The sequence below is a fragment of the Lepidochelys olivacea genome (genome assembly GCF_965140295.1).
Source record: "Lepidochelys olivacea isolate rLepOli2 genome assembly, chromosome: 1".
Taxonomy (NCBI): Eukaryota; Metazoa; Chordata; order Testudines; family Cheloniidae; genus Lepidochelys; species Lepidochelys olivacea.
Genome location: NC_140411.1, coordinates 207,803,571 through 207,820,714, shown reverse-complemented (window position 1 = coordinate 207,820,714; position 17,144 = coordinate 207,803,571). Strand labels below are relative to the sequence as shown.

General features: G+C 47.4%; 1 protein-coding gene across 5 annotated transcripts in view; it reads left to right on the top strand.

The window, feature by feature from the left end:
- The first annotated feature begins 11,733 nt into the window (after positions 1 to 11,733).
- Positions 11,734 to 17,144, top strand: part of GSK3B (glycogen synthase kinase 3 beta) — a 268,723-nt gene continuing 263,312 nt past the window's right edge. The window contains exon 1 of one of the 5 annotated variants that reach the window (XM_084635608.1): positions 11,734 to 13,085. In XM_084635608.1, the coding sequence (XP_084491734.1) occupies positions 12,998 to 13,085 (88 nt within the window). In that variant the 5' untranslated portion in view covers positions 11,734 to 12,997. The remainder of the gene's footprint in view (positions 13,086 to 17,144) is intronic. The other 4 variants (XM_084635606.1, XM_084635609.1, XM_084635605.1 and 1 more) reach the window with 4 other exon arrangements.

Genomic DNA, 17,144 nt, shown 5'->3' with positions numbered 1-17,144 from the left:
TTCTGTTTAATGATTTAAACATTTATGTTTGTGATTTATTAATTTTATTTAATTATGATTTAGCTGGTGACTAAGGATATGGGCAGACAGTTCTCCCTTCTCTGTATTCTCCATTATATGCCCCTCCGTGGAGAATGAATTGCTTCTCTATAGTCCCCATTACACTTTGCATGGCCCAGCTGGATCCAGAGTTCCTGCCCCTTTCCCAGGGTGCTCTGTCAGGTGGTAACAAGCCCATACCCATTCCAGCATTGTACTATCCAGCCCAACCAGGCAATCCTGTGCAGTAAGGCAGTTATTACATTTGAGATGTTTGAAATGGATGAGCTGTTTAGGGCAGTCAACTCCCCTGTGTTTCTGCTGGAAAGGGTTTTCCAGAGGAGCCTGATAACAACAGTTCCCCCTCGGCTATCACTTGTGGACAAGAGGAAAAAATGAACTTCAAAAGATAGAAGGGAGACAGAGCAGCACTCTGCAGTGCTCCCCAGAGCAAGCTCATTAGGGTACAGGAGCTCCGCACTGGTTCTGCACATATAGAGCATGTTATTAACAATAACTAGCATGTACTCAGCACTCTGCATGTTCATAGCTCGTTGCAAGCAGATGGTCGTCTTATTATCACCCAGGGGTAGATCAGTAGCTCTATCTCTCTAAAATAATGGGGAAACTGAAGCACTGAGTAAAGTGACTTGTCCAAGACCAAACAGTTAATCAGTAGCAGAGTTGGGGATAAAATCCAGGAGCCCTGGCTACCTTGAAATCCCGCATTTTGGAAGTAAATTCCTGACATCCAACATCTGCCACTATTACAAGACACAAGACTAGTCCCCAGGTGAACTCAGAGTCATCATCCTCCCTTCTAGAAAGCGACATTTGTTGGAAGGGAGTTCAGGAGACTCTCCTGCAGGAAATGATAGTAAAGTTTCACTTTATAAGTAAATTTTGGTCAATTGGATAAGACAGGCAGGCAGCACTAACACAGTGACATTTAGGACAATTACTGCGACTCTTGATAGCTTATGTCTAAAAAATAAAATCTACTGTGATTGTTTAATGAAACTTTCTATATATGTTATGGCAGCACAGATAGTGAGCTCTTCGGGGCAGGGTCCTGGTTTGTATTTTCTGTGCAGCACTTTACAAACCCAAGAGTATTGTAAACTACCAGTACTTCTGCCTAGCAATAATGTTATTAAAAGTAAGAAGACATCACCCTACTCAGGGTGTGTTTGTGGGTGGTGGGGATGACCCACAAAGCCAGCACCAGTTTAATCTAAATGATCCCTACAGTTTACTCAGTGGATATCTTTTTATAATAAATTCCATTAAAAAAACTATATCAAAAGAATGTTAAGGTTGCCTGGTTAAGAACACAAAAGTCAGGAAATGCTGAGTTTAACGGTGGCACACGTAACCTTAATTCTCCTTACAATGCATTTTGAGTGTTATTACACTGTAGACCACATCTTACTAGAGTGATTGTGTTTTTGATACCTTCCTTCCATCCAGTATCACACAACATCCCTGTTGCAGCTACAGCAATGGTCGACATTGAAACGTATGATTAGGGAAGTACCTGGTGTATTTTTCACTGTCTTTGTGAAAGTTAGCCGCTGAAAACCAGGAGGCGAGCCACGCCACACCACTCTCTGCACTTCAGCAGCAAGTGATCCATGGACCACAGTGTGAGACCCACTATGTTACAACACAGTCTTTAATTATGTGATCACGTTTGGCAAGAGTCCAGTCTCTCACTGCCCAACATTTGTCATGGACATTGATCCATCACCAATATCGCTGGATTCACTACAGATTTATATAATGGTAATCACAATCAGAATGGGGTGCGAATGAAGGCACAGAGCAGCCTGTATGACCCATCTCATTCATTATGTTCACTGCATCATTCAGTGCACGCACTCTGATCTGTTACTAAAAAAGTTATTCATTGGAAACATCAGAATGGCATATCGGAAGCATCAGCTTGCCCCTCTCCCAGAACCACGTCATTGGCACAGAGTCTCAGGCCCTGATGTGCCCCTGGAGCATCTTGGTGCCTTCAATAGCTGAGAAAGTCTATCAGTACCTAGTACAACTAGATTAGGAGGCTCAGTGGCACCTCACAGTGTCTTAGGCAGTCTGCAGGGAGGGACATGAACAAACAAAAGTTGCAGTATCATGGCAGCCTCTAATACATCAGGATACAGTAACTTTATCATGTAGAGCAAATCTAAACAGCTGGGAATCCTATGAGGGGTATTTGGCAGTTTTCAGGGAGAGTGCAAAACTACATACATGATCTAATTCAAATAAGCAAGGAAGATGCTTAAAACCCCAGAGAACAACAGGAAGTAACGTGGGCCAACACCTCTGCGTCTTGTATTCGTAGCAATGCTGGGCAGGGCCTTGAATAGTGGGTTACACTATAAATTATTACAATACATAAAAGCCCTTGTTAGAGCACAGCTATTTTTGAACTGCTTACCCAAATAATAAAGATGCTAGATAAAGACTGATTTTCCTCTGACAGTTAAATCTCTCTCTGTGGTAGATTATAATGGTTGTGAATATCAGCGCATGTTAGCCCCATTACAATGGTTTACATACCAATAATAGTACATCAAGTACTCTCCTGCTTCTTAATCCAGCCCCCATGCTGCTCTGATGGAGAGAGAGATTTCCCAGAATATTTGATATCCGTGTGCGTCAGTAAATCAGCTATGCAGTCCTTCCTGTCCCTATACGCACTGCATTAGCTGATCAGCTATTGTGTCATAGGATAAATTCTTTGGGTTATATTCTGCCCTGCAATGTAAAAGCACCGAGTTCTCAGTAACTTGTATTACAGCCACACGACTATATCTGAAGGCAGCATTTGGCCCTCAAAATAAAATGACAACAGAACTAGGCCCTGGGGAAGAAATGTGGTCTATTGGTTAAAGGAAAGAACTGGGTGTCAAGAATCTTGGCTTTGCTTACTGACTTGTGTAACCATGGAAAAATCACAAACGCTCTGAGCTTTAGTTACTGTCTCTGGAAAATGGGGCTAATAATGATTTCAAGGCTTACTTAATACACATTTGCAAAGCACTTTGAGGTCCTCCGCTGCTGGATGCTAAAGATGTGCTGAACATTATAAGACCAACAGCATGAGAGGACATGTTCCTACTTATCCCAGACAACAGGCCTTGGGTCATAATGAAGAAACCAAAATGTATGTTCAGGCAATGAATAAGCAATAAAAGAGCCTGAACAGGGGGAGAAATGAAGGGGAAAAAAAACCTGAGATGTCAGCTCCGGAGATCGCTGTCTTCTCTCCAGAGAGATCCGATACAAATTAATTTTTAGATAATGACCATTTACTCCGTGAGGGTCAGTTGTTTGTAATCATCGGTTTCAGTTAATGCAATCTTACTTCTTTGTGTGGTTGCATTATGTGTTTATACACATCGAGCAAGAAAACTTCAGTTATAAGGGTCACCTGACTTCTGGCTCAAATTGGAATGGAACCATAGGCTAACTAACAAGCCAAGAGCCCCTCTCACATTCAGAAATGTATCTGCTACTGTAAATTTGGGATTTCTATCACACACCTAAGTGGAGATTTTGCAGACCCCAACAGCACTGAAACAACACCAAGAGGAAGCCAGAGAGGTCTGATGATATATTTCAAAATCTCTGCCCATGGGAACTTGACTCGCTGTGCAATCAGACTGCAAGTGGCAATGGTCATGGAAGTAAAACAGATGATTTTATAGTGGAGCAGCAAAGTCCTGTTTATTTAGTGGCACTGGACAAGCTTTCTCATAATCCAGAAAGTTAACAGTCTTGCAGCAGCAAGGGGAAAGCTAGGTTTCACACTGGCCAAAACCTGCCATAGCTACTCGAAATCCAGAATTTTAAAAAGAATTCATAGGATTTAGAGAGTAGCTGCCAATCTCTGTGCATGTGAAACCTGGACAACTGAGATATTGCCTCGCCTTTTACAGGATTATGATAAAATAATTTCCCTTTGTGACCAGTCTAGGCTGCTTTGATGCAGTCAGAAATGAGACACTGACTTTTAAAGAGCTTCCTTCCCTCAGGGGTGATGGGTGAAAGAACAGATCACAGCTTTGTTTTGCTGCAACATGTCTGGAACTGTTGAGAGAGATCTTTTCATTATAGCAAAATCTTCAATTCCTCAGTGTTCTTCCAGGTTTGCAACCTACCTACGTTGCATAGAAGCAACAGGAATGCCTGGTGACTGTAGCTATCTTAGTGGCTTGGCTTAAAAATGGAAGATAGACATTAAAAGTTGCCCTTGCAATGGACAGCTCTGCTGAACACAACACAGAATTGTCCATCTGCATCATAAACATTGTATCTCTTCCCACAAAATCAGCAAGTCATAGATGGTTAGGGTTGGAAGGGACCTCAGGAGGTCATCTAGTCCAATCCCCTGCTTGAAGCAGGACCAATCCCCAATTTTTGCTCCAGATCCCTAAACAGCCCCCTCAAGGATTGAACTCACAACCCTGGGTTTAGCAGGCCAATGCTCAAACCACTGAGCTATCCCTCCCCACTGACACAGCCCCAAGATCAGAGTATCAGAAATGCATTTACTATAGCAAGCAAGATGATTGATGGGAGAGACCTGGATGACTAATTGACTGGGGTGGAGGTCATTCAACATATTCCTTTATTTGAAACAGCCCATTGTATTTTTGTCACTGTCTATGCTGCAAGTCCACAGTGAAGTACCATTAAGTACTTTTATTAGTGGGATATTTGCGACCAACCAGTTGATTAAATCAATTAATTTTAGGACACTAGAGATCATACAAAATTGTGCTGTCTATATTCATTAATTCAGAATTTTATCTACCAATAAGAATGTCCTTGTGACAGGCTGAGATCCCATCCTGGGCTGGGGAGGGTTAAAGGCCAGATACCCACACTTGCTCTGGATTAGGTTTTAAAAAGGGGGAACTCTTTTTAAAGAGTTTAAAGAGTTTAAAGGGGAGGCTGGGAAGGGAAAGAGTGTAGAAAGGTAGGGATAGTCAGGAACTAGAAGCCTTGCTGGGAGGCAAGGTATGGTCTGAGGACTGTGGCTGGCCAGACTTGGTTGCTAAAGGAAGGCTCAAGCCAGGAAGTTAGTGAATGAACCTGAGCTTTCTTTGTGAGAGGCACAGAGCCTGGCAGACAATAATGTACAGGGACTCTGTATATGCATAAAAAGAAAAGGAGGACTTGTGGCACCTTAGAGACTAACAAAAGTCCTCCTTTTCTTTTTGCGGATACAGACTAACACGGCCACTACTCTGAAACCTGTATTCATAGATTCCAAGGCCAGAAGGGACCATTGTGATCATCTAGTCTGACCTCCTGTATAACACAGGCCATAGAACTTCCCTAAATAATTCCCAGAGCAGATCTTTCAGAAAAATATCCAATCATTTAAAAATGGCCAGTGATGGAGAATCCACACCCACCCTTGGTAAATTGTTTCAGTGGTTAATTACCCTCACTGTTAAAATTTTGTATCTTATTTCCAGTCTGAATTTATCTAGCTTCAACTTCCAGCCATTGGATTGTTATACTTTCCTCTGCTAGATTGAAGAGCTCATTATCAAATAATTTCCCCCATGTAGGTACTTGTAGACAGTAATTAAATCATCCCTTAACCCAGTGTTTCCCAAACTAGGGGCGCCGCTTATTCAGGGAATGCCCCTGGCGAGCCAGGCCGGTTTGTTTACCTGCTGCGTCCACAGGTTCGGCCGATCGTGGCTCCTACTGGCTACGGTTCGCCGCTCCAGGCCAATGGGGGCCATGGGAAGCGGCGGCCAGTACGTCCCAGTACGTCCCGCGTGGCTTCCCACAGCCCCCATTGGCCTGCAGAGGCAAACCGCGGCCAGTGGGAGCCGCGATCGGCCGAACTTGCGGACGCAGCAGGTAAACAAACCGGTCCGGCTCGCCAGGGGCTTTCCCTGAACAAGCGGCATCCCAAGTTTGGGAAACACTGCCTTAACCCTCTCTTTGTTAAGATAAATAGATTGAGCTCCTGGAGTCTATCACATAAAGGCATGTTTTCCAATCCTTTAATCATTCATGTGACTCTTCTCTGAACCCTCTCCAGCTTATCACCATCCTTCTTGAATTGTTGACACCCAGAACTGGACACAGTACTTCAGCAGCAGTTGCACAAGTGCCAAATATAGAGGTAAAATAACCTCTTTACTATTGCTTGAGATTCCCCTGTAAATGCATCCAGGTAACCTTTTCTGTGGGAAAACCCCACGCTTTGGAGTTTGAAAATTAGCAGAAATTTGGCCTTCGTGCCAGACTTGTGCCTTGTTCTGGTCCTGTGAAAATCTATCCAAATTTGGCTGAGCTATAGAAAAATCTTAGTTTGCACATACTCAGTGGTGACTTTTTAGAAAGTTTAGTGGCTAAAATCTCTGAAGATTCTCTGCACCCTGAGCATGTTCCATCTCCTCATAGGTTCTAGGGCTGACCAGACCGCACATGTGCCATCCCCAGAGAGTGACTGAGCATGCTCCAGCCCAAGGCTACATGGGCAAATCCTGAAGTTCTCTGTAGTTGCTGCTCTGGATTGCTGTGGTGCTAGTAAACAGAACTGAGAACAGAGATGCGGTTTCTCTTGTGCTTTCAAAGACACATGCTCCCACCCCATTGCCTGCTGGTGCCCAGGTAGTGTGGAGTAGGAAGCTGCCTGACTTGAATACAGCGGGTACAAGAGTCAAACCAGGAGGAAGGGAAAGAAGATTGAGATGAAGAGCCTGGTGAGATTGGGACTGAAGGGTGGGGAAGGAGAAAGTAGGAGCTGGGAATAAGGGGGTGTGAGACTGGGAGCAGGTGAGGGACTGGTTGCGGGGGGGGTGGGGTGGAGAACACTGAGAGCAAATGAGTCCTGGGAGGGGGGAAATGAGGGCTGGTGGGGAGAGAAGATAGATCTGACAAGGAGCTAGAGTGTGGGGGAAGCTGGTTGGGCAAAGAGATTGGGGAAAAGAGCTATGTACAGGGTGGAGGTGAAAGAGACTAAGATTGGATGAGGAGCCTGGAGAGGGACACAAGGATGCACCAATGAGAAAGGGATAGGGATGAAAAGCTAGGGGTAGGGAAAAGACAGGTCTGTGGCAAGACAGAAAGAGTGTGGAACAGGCAAGAGGGTCTGTGCCCACAAGAAGACACTCCCCTCCACAGCTGGGAATGGAACCCAGGATTCCTCAGTCTCACCATTCCTTTGCTGTTAGCAAATAGCAATGAAATCCACAGCAAGGTATGACTTATATCCCTTTGGTCCTGGTCCACATAGAGGATAACATCCTACTACTGCTAGCAGTTACTTCATTACTTCAAGTGGCAGAACTCTGTGTGGTGGATTGAAAGATTTCAGCCATGCTTATGATCCATGCAGGGATTTTTTAAAAAAGTTTCTTTTAAGAAAGCCCCTAAAACTATGATAAAAGAGCATTAAGGTTGCAAAATCAAGCCCTCAGAAGTTAGGAAATACCAGAATTAAGTTTGCTTGTGTAACCTTAATTTGGCCCCCATGTGCATATGCATTATTATAAATATTTATGTGATCACATACTATTTTTTCCACAGAACCCCTGCCTCATTTAGCCACTCAACTATAGAGTCATTCTCAATGTTTCTGGCCCAATTAATATTGGATTATTTATACAAAGTGGAATGGCTTCAACAACAGAATATGAGAGAAACCTCCATCAGAATTATCCTATGGTCCAATCACCTCATCTGAGAGGTGGGAAAACCCTGTTTAACTCCCTTTGCCTCATGAGGCAGAAGGGGAAATTGAACTATAGTCTCCCACCTCCTAGTTAAGTATCCTAACCCCTGGGCTAAAGGTAATCAGGGAGGCTGCGTCCTTTTTTGGCTATCTTGTGTGGAGCCAGGTATGCTCTGAGCATTGTACCAGATCAAACCCTGCAGGTGACATAGGTGCTGCCCTGCCTATCTTCACCTGGTTTGAGTATCATGCTGGGTGTTAGGTGTGAGATAGGCATCTGGACACTTGCCTGAGGCAGCAGCACTCATGCTTAGAGGCAGAAACTTAGGCACCTACTGGACCTTTTACAGCAAAAATGTAGGGACCAAGTGTGGGCTTTGTGGATTGCAGTGGTGCCTAAAACTGGGACTTAGCCTCCTAAGTCTGGGCTTTAGGTGCCTAAGTGCCTTTGTGGATCCAGGACTAAGTTCTTGGCCTCAGTGACATTCTGTGCCAATGAGTTCCACAGTCTAATTACACATTATGTGAAAAGCAGAGCAGTCCCGTCCATAGGATGGACAGGGGCAACTGCCCGGGGACCTGCGCTTCAGGGAGATGCCTGGGAGGGCAGGGTGGCCTAGGGGACTAGTGGGGGGCCTGACAGCAGCAGCAGGGGTCGGACCCACCCCCCGCATTCACCAGCTGGGCATTTATTTCTTTTTGTTGCCTGCAGCCCCACAGGCTTGCCCCAGCCTGCTCCGCTCTGCCGGCTCCCAACATCGCCTGCCACTGCAGAGTCCTAGCGTCCCCCAACCACTAGTGGCAAGGCAGGCTTACCCTACCCTTCCGCCAAGGATGGACCCTTCCATTTTCTGGCGGAACCCTCCACCAGCACAGGGGGCCTCCTCGTCCCTAGCACAGGTGAGTGCCAGCTAGTAGTCTCCATCGTCCCTCGCCCACCACTGGTGTCCCCCCAGTACCTCACACCTCCCCCTCCACTGCCCTTTCTCCCCTCTCCCAGCACTGGTTGGGGTCCTCCAATGCCACTTCCAGGCCAGGGCCAGCCCTTATCACCCCCCTTCCTCAGGGTCCTCCTTGCCTTTCAGCTCTCCAGTCTTGGGGGTCCCCCTACCCACAGTACGAGGTCCTGGGACCCCACAAGTCTGCTCTCTCTACCACCCACCAGGACTGGGGTCTTCCATCCATCTGCTTTTCCGCCTCCCCTCCCTCTCCCAACCCCCAGAGAAAACAGATCTGAGAGCCCCTCCTCCACGCTGGAAGGTCCTGGAGTCCCTCAGCACCAGGGCACATGTAGGCCCTTCAAGAGCCACCCAGTTCCCAAGACATGGGCTCGTAGTGTTGCAAATGTGTAATTACATTTAAAAAAAATCCACAGAGGGTAGCGAGACCATATACATCTGGGAAGTGAGTTTGCTGCAAGGAAGTCCAGGAAGGTGGATTTCAGAATGTAAGCGGTGCGACACGGATCGTGATCGGTGGTTTTTTTTTAAATTACATGAATTTCATTATAATTATAAAAAAGAACTACAATATAATATATAGCTGGGCACTATCAATATTTAAACTGCGGCCCGCAGCTGCCCTTGAAGTTCACTGTAACCAGATTTCATAGGACTTTTAACTTTTCAGTGGTAGAGGATTATAGTTTCTATCCCTGGTAGTTCATGAGATCCAGACCTTAAATAATCTCTGGTCCCTTGGACTACTTAGAAACATAGGTCATTTCCCAGAAAGACCAGAATACTTCCAGCAAGCATCCTTGGCTACACTGCGCTGGGGTGAGCAAAGGACCATTTTGAGTTAGTTACCGAGTTTATTTTTAAAGCAGCTCTACTTGGAAATAAACTTGTTATAAAGGATAGGGTTTTAGTTACCATCAGCCAGGTCTGCACTAGAAATGCTTGCTGGTATAGCAACTTCAGCTCGGGGTGTGATTTTTTTCCTCAACATTCTTATGCTGGGAAAAGTCCTAGAGTAGACAGAGTTATACTGGCAAAAAAGTGCTTTTGTTTGCTCAATGAACCAGTATAAGCTACACTGTCAAAAACACTTTGTTTTGTTGAAACTGTGTCTGCATTAAGGAGGGTTTGCCATATAGCTACACCAGCAAAATACAGACTAGGCCTCACTTATCCTGTTTCAGTTTTTGGTAAGCATCGTACCCATCTATCAAATCTGTTTATGTCGTTTGATAGCCATGTGGTAAAGAAACCTGTACTAGGTTTCCCTGTGCCCTGAGATGAGCAAAGTGCTGAGCAGGACCATTTTAAATTAGTTTTAAACTTTATCACATGGTTCTGAATTTATCACACACCATTTACCAAATCCTCCTGTTCCCCTCTGCCTGATAATCCCAGGCTACTTCCAGTTTTCCAAACCTAGTCTAAGCATCTTGTCATTTTTTTTTTTTTTTTTAAGAGCAACCTTTCATAGAAATACATAGACATACAGAGAAGGTGGAAGTTGCCATATCCACCTTCTCTGTATGTATATCTATCTATCTATCTTCTTACTACATGTTCCATTCTATGCATCCAATGAAGTGGGCTGTAGCCCACGAAAGCTTGTGCTCTAATAAATTTGTTAGTTTCTAAGGTGCCACAAGTCCTCCTGTTCTTTTTGCAGATAAAGAGTAACATGGCTTCTACTCTGAAACCTTTCACAGAAATGTCTCCTTTCCCCAACTGTGGAATTTCTCCAGAAAAATTTCCTAAGGTGCATGACAGGGACTATTCAGTGCAGTAGTAGTGACAGATTGGAAGTCTGATCTTTTATGTCTTGGCAGAGATCAAAAAGGTAACTTCATATAATTACACACAGAAGATTCACAGCTTCCCCCAACACTTGCTTTTAGGAAATTCCCAAGATAATAGACCTTAAATCATAACATTTTGTTTCACATAACTATTTTTGGACATTTTAAAGAAGTTCCTGCACCATGTAGAGCAAAACTCAAGGTAATTTAGACTGTTGGCCTTAAAGGCAAAAGTCACATAAAAGTACCCCAACACCATTTTTAAACTCTTTGAAACAGTCATTCCTGTTACACCTGCGGCACACAGAGACTGCACAAGGGTGTGCGTTGATGGACAGGCTTTACCAGCAGACCACAGGCGTTGCTCATGCTTAATGCGACGCCCCCACCCTGTACCACCTAGTCCCTGCCAACCCCTGGGAAGGGAAGGGAACAGGTGCAGCGTTACGCCTTTGTCCGGAGGGCTCGCAGCAGGCGCAGCTGTGGGGGGCTGTGGGCTCAGGCTATGGAGGCCGGGGGAGCAGGTGCGGGCGGGCGCAGGGCAGAGCTCGGGTTGCTGGCTGCGGCTGGAGGGATTCCTGGCGGTTTCATCACATGACAGGCTCTTGAATTCAAAAGAGTCATCGTTCATGCCCGGAGACCCCAGGGCGACCCTGGGCAGAGCCAGGGCTGCCTTGGCACGTCCCAGCCGCCAGCCGGGCGTGGGGGGGGCCGGGGCCGCTGGGCGGGAGGTCACCGCGGCGCGCTGCTGCAGACGGGCCGCGCGGTGCCACGTTGAGCTGCGCGGGCGGAGCCGGAGCCCCCCCGCAGGCGGCTGCGGCTCCCCCTCCCGCCGCCTCCTCAGGTCACGGCGGGGTGGGGGAGCAGCCCCTCCCCGCGCGGGAAAGGGCCGGGCTCGGGTCCTCCCCTCGGGCACGAATGGGCTCAGCGCCGCGGCTTCGCCCCTGGCCCGCCCGTCCCCCAATAGGGATGCGCGTTACAGGCAGCACGCCGCTGGAGATTGGTACCGCGCAGAGAACTGGCTCGCCGCCTCATCCCTCTTAGCCAATCACATGACAAGTTACAGCACGCAGCCGCTCAGCGCCCCAGGCTTCAGTTTGAAGCCCTGTAGAGTGACTGAGCGGCTTCTGATTGGCTTGAGGAGAAAGCTCTTTCTATTGGATCGGCCCTCGGGGCTGCTAGGGCGGCGGCAACGGCTTTTGATTGGGTCTCTGATTATCTTCGGGTAGGTTCGGCTAGTTCCGTACCGGCCTCACGATTGGCCCCGATGTATTCCGGATGTTTCCGTTCCCGCTCGGTGATTGGCCCCACGCGAGTGAGGTAATTACCGTATCCACCGCGGGATTGGCCCCGATGTGCTTCGGGTGTTGCCGTGCGGAGGGCTCGGGCGGTTTGACTGGGTATTCACAGAAGCTGCTTAAGGCCGTTGCGCAGCGTAGGGCGGCGACGGGGATAGGCGGCTGCGCGGCGTTGGCGCACGGCACACACAGAGCGCAGCAGCGGCCGCAGCAGCAGGAGCCGCAGGAGCCCGGCACGGAGCGGCGGCAGCAGCGGGGACAAAGGGACTGATCGGCGCGGCCGCGGGGGCTCCCGGCAGGAGGCAGCAGCTGCCGGCGCCGGAACCGGCGCGGGGGAGCGGCAGGAGGGTCCGGCCGCGTCGGCGGGTCCCATGTGCCCTGGGCGCCCAGGGGAGCAGCCGCCGCCAGGGCTCTGAAGCCGGCTGAGGAGGAGCCGGGGCCGGGAGCTGCCGCCATGGCCTGTGCCGCCGCCTGCGGCCGCCGCCCGCATTGCAGCCGCCTCAGCGCGAGCCGCCGCCCGCTGCCCCTGCGGGCGCTATGAGGAGCCGCGCCGGAGCCGTCGCCTCATCCCCGCACTGAGGAGCCGGAGCGAGCGAGGGCGCCCGACCGCTTCACTCCCCCACTCCGCCCGCCGAGGATCCCAGCGCCCGCGCCGAGTCCTCTTCCACGCTCGCCTTTGCCGTCGCCTCGCGGAGCAACGCGCAGAGCCGGAGATCCTTCCGCCGGAGAAAATAGTGCCATCGCTGCCGCTGCTGCCTCCCTAAGAGGAGGGGGAGGGGGAGAGAGAGAGAAGGAGAAAAACCAGCGAGGGAAGAAGAGGAGCTCGGCTGTAGCCTGCGCCCCATGTGACTGGCTCCCAGGGTGGGGGCAGCAAGGCCTAGCAACCCCCACTGTTTCGCAGCCCGCAGCAGGAGCAGCATCGGGGGGGGGCTTGTGTGCTGGGTGGAGGCAGTTGTTGGACCCAGTGGTGGTGCTGGGAAGGATGGTTTTATAAACGAGGAGTGAAGAAGCCCTGAGAAGAGAGATTCAGAGGGGGAGAGGGTTTCCCCTGAGGGGGAGGGGGCTGGAATTTAATGTTGCATTTTTTATCCCTCTCCACCTGAGAGGCACGCACACCAACCACCAGGAAGAGAAGAAGGCGAAAGGAAGAAAGGAGGAGAGGTGATCAGAGGGAGAGAGAGAGAGACCATGTCAGGGCGGCCCAGAACCACCTCCTTTGCAGAGAGCTGCAAACCAGTGCAGCAGCCTTCAGCATTTGGCAGCATGAAAGTTAGCAGTGAGTATTGATTCCGCATCCACACCCTGTGCAGATTAAACACTGGGTTTTTAAAAGAGAATTTGCATTGTTGTTTGTCAGTAAACGTAATCGTGTGAGGGATTCTGGGCTGGACAGTGGAAGAAGATCTAGGCTCCCTCCCTCCCCCCCCCCCCCCCCCAATTAACCTTGAATAGGCACACACCATGGTTTCCCTTTGGGCCTCCTGTTTAACAAGAAATATTTGTTTGGTGCTCCTTTCTGCCTTTTATCTATAACAATATTGTTGTTAATTTGACCAGCTAGTTAAAGGGAATATTTCTGTTGCAATTTGGTTTTAAAGAGCTATGTGCTGCGTTTCTGTCTATGGAGCAACCGAGGGAAGGAAATGAATTACATGCACATGTGATCATCTCACATATTTGTACAGTTGTATACTTCTAAACATTTTCTGTTGTGTGACCCTTTGGAAAGTGTAATGTTTGCTATAAGTCGGAGGTGAAAATAAGCTGATAGGTCCCGTAGGGCATACTAGCAAGAGCCGGTGCACAGTACTGGGGCAGCCTGGCTTCCCCAGGGGACAATTTAAAGGGTCTGGGGCCCCCGCAGTGGATGGAGCCCCAGGCCCTTTAAATTGCCTCCAGAGCCCCGCTGCTGGAGCCCTGGGGTAGCGGCGGGGGGCCTGGGGCTCCCCTACTTCTACCGCCCTGGCCCTTTAAATAGCCGCTGGAGCCCTGCCGCCGCTACCCCGGGGCTCCGGGGGCTATTTAAAGGACCAGGACTGCAGAGGCAGCTGGAGCCCCGGCCCTTTAAATAGCCCCTGGAACCCCTGCTACCCCAGGGCTCTGGGGGCTATTTAAAGGGCCTGTGGCTGCCCTGCTTCTGCTGCCCCGGTCCTTTAAATAGCCGCTGGATCCCCGCTGCGTCCCCAGAGCTCCAGTGGCTAATTAAAGGACCGGGGCAGTAGAAGCAGGGGAGCCCCGGGCCCTTTAAATAGCCCCCAGAGCCCGGGGCTGCTGCTGCTACCCCAGTGGGGGAGGGGGGGAAGGAGGAGAAAGAAGGGCGGGGCACTTACCTTACAGGATGGGCTGGGGCTGGCTCTGACCCCCTCAGCCCCGCCCTTCCACCCTAGGCCCCGCCCCTTCCAAAGGCCAGCGCTGGCCCCAGTGTACCAGTAAGTCACTCTACTTACTTTCACCCCTGCTATAAGTATGCACCCACAACTGGGGTGTGTACACTTCTTTTGTGCAAGCTTACAAGGAGGCTTAGAAAGGTCTATCCCCATAATATCTTGTGTTTCAGGCTCTGTTAAACGTGCTGTGAAAAAAATTCTTGAATATGATGTACTGTATGTTCTTTTTCACTGGCTTTTGGAATTTGAGAAATATTTTTTAAGGATGAGGCCTGTGGCCCCATTCTAAACAGTAGTATTACATGTATATTTGAAATTGGGTAAGTGGTTTAATATGTGTTTATCCTTGATCTCCCAGTTTATGGCATTGGGATTTTGAGGAGAATTAGAAATATATATTTAATTCTGTTAATCAAAAAGATAAAGTGTTGGAGGAAAAAGGCCCTATTGTGTGTTTCAAAGATCAATTGCATATTTATAATCTGGAATTTGTTGATTACTGGTTTAAGTATATTCACATGCAAAGGTAAAATGATCTTGCTTATCTATGTGAATAATTTCCATTCAAAGGCACTTCAGTTCCACTCTTGTAGAAATCTGGATGGCTTTATAAAAGGACTGTGAGTGTCTAATATACATCATATTATTTAAACTGTTCACTTTGAGACTTGCATTTTGACTGGCAAAGCTGTGTTTATATCATATTGCTTTACTGTATATGTGAAGCTTTAGTTCACATCAAAGCTTTAGGTAATTGTGAGCTTTCAAACATTTGTCAGAAATTCTTGTATTTTCTAGTCTAAGATGCCTTCCACTGTGGTTGGAGCTTTGAGGAAAATATTGGCTTTATGGTCTGAAGTCTACCCTGTCAGTCTGTGTGATCAGAGTACCTGCAGTATGAATGAACATTTTGAGTAGTTAGCCCATATTAGCAACATGAAACTGTACAGTTGATTAGATATTGCAATAACGCATTTCACTCTCCATTTATATGGAGAATATTGTATGTCTCCATTTTATTCTCATTCTCCTTATATAAGGGAAGCAGGAGGTGTTAATCAATAATCTGCATGTGACTATGTGTAAAATAGACCCAGATCTAGAGCTGTCATGATCAGAAACTAAAATGGTCTTTAAGCTTTTCCTCTTATTTTTGAAGGGTTGGTTTGAGTCTCTCTTCCTATTTGAGGTCAAAGTCTAGGTAGATGCATGCCCATAAATTGGTTTAGGCTAGCAAATATGATTAAATCCCAAATATATAACACAATGGGGAAGCAAAGGCCTTAACATAAAGCGCCCATAACCGGGGATACCCCTCTTTCTCCCCCCCAACCCCCATTGTGATCATGTGCTGCATGTCCTGTTGGTGTCTTTAAAAGGATATGCTTCAGAGTAGCAGCCGTGTTAGTCTGTATCCGCAAAAAGAAAAGGAGTACTTGTGGCACCTTAGAGACTAACCAGTTTATTTGAGCATAAGCTTTCGTGGTTGGTCTCTAAGGTGCCACAAGTACTCCTTTTTTTTAAAAGGATATATAATCAGAGCAGCAGAGGCAAGGACTGTGTGGAGTAGGAGTCAGTGTCTGGTCTGGAGGACAGCAGGACTGCCATATGCCAAAAAGGGTAACTTCTAATGGGATTCAGAATTTTTGGTGGCCTCTTTGGGTATGATGAGGCAAGATTCAAATAATCAGAGTTCAGGTCTTGGAAAAGTAGGCTTTACTTTTTTTAATGATGTTTCTAGTCAATTTGGTTGTAAAAAAAAATTCCTGTATATGACCATCTGTATATTGATGCGGTGCGGTTTCTGAAGTCTGCAGGCAGCTCTGGTGCCTCTGACACTGATCAGAACTTCCTAAACTGTAGCAGAGTGAAAACTGACCTGTTTTGGGTCTCTCTCACTGCTTCTATTCATAATTCTGTGAGTAGTAATGAAACTGAATGATCAAGTAAACCTTGCTCTGTTGCTGCTGTGGAAAGACAGGAGGAGCAGCCGCAGTCGGGCACTGTAGCTACTCTGGAGGAAGAGAGGACTCCAAAAGTGGAGGCTGTGGGAGGGGCAGAGTAGCAGAGACTGTACCTACCATCACAGCATCCAGGAGGATGTGGGTGGGAACATAGTGAATGCTCCTTCAGTTCAACAGCAGGGAGTATGTGTTTTTCCCCTAAATTTATCAGATGGTCGCTCACTCACTGCAGGCTGATAGGAAAGAATGAGACTTGAAGCTAGATCCAGGGACTGGCATAAGATTCCCAGCACCTCTCCTTTCCCAGCTCCAGTAAAGGGAACTTGTCATTTGTGCTTCACATGCTGCCCACCTGTCTGGGATAACAGTTGTAGGGATTGTGGTGTCTCAGGATTCTTTCACCAAAGGTAGAAGTAGTAGATGTTGCCTTGTCAGTGTTAAGAGCATCTTCCAAGATCCACTAGGTAGTTTTTTGTTTTGGTTTTGAGAGCACTTATGCTCCCCTGAATTTGTATATTTTTAAATTTAGTTAACTTCAAGTGGCTTCCTCTGTGTTTACAGTTCTATAATATTGGGTTTGCAAACTTATTCTGTGCAAAAAAACTTTTTTTTGTGTTCCTTAAAAAGACATACTGGTTGGGCCTGTACTAGTTTCTAGGAATGAATTGAGGGCAATATAAAAAATATTAGATGTATTTTTCATTTTGAAAGGTCTAGCTGTGATCTTAATCATATTTAAAAGGTAAATATGTTAGTTGGATTTGTAAGGTTAAATATAAACATTCAGCTAATAACGTTTGGACTTCTGGGTTGCTGTTTAAATTGATGCTTGCCGGTAAATTCCATTTGCCGAAATTGAGGTATGGCACTTACCATGGCTTAGTGCTGTACCTAGTTGCTTTATTCTGGGAAATGATGTGCAACTGGAAGCAAACATGAGAAATTATCCTGAAAATGAAGTGTGGTCTTGCAACACACAACAAA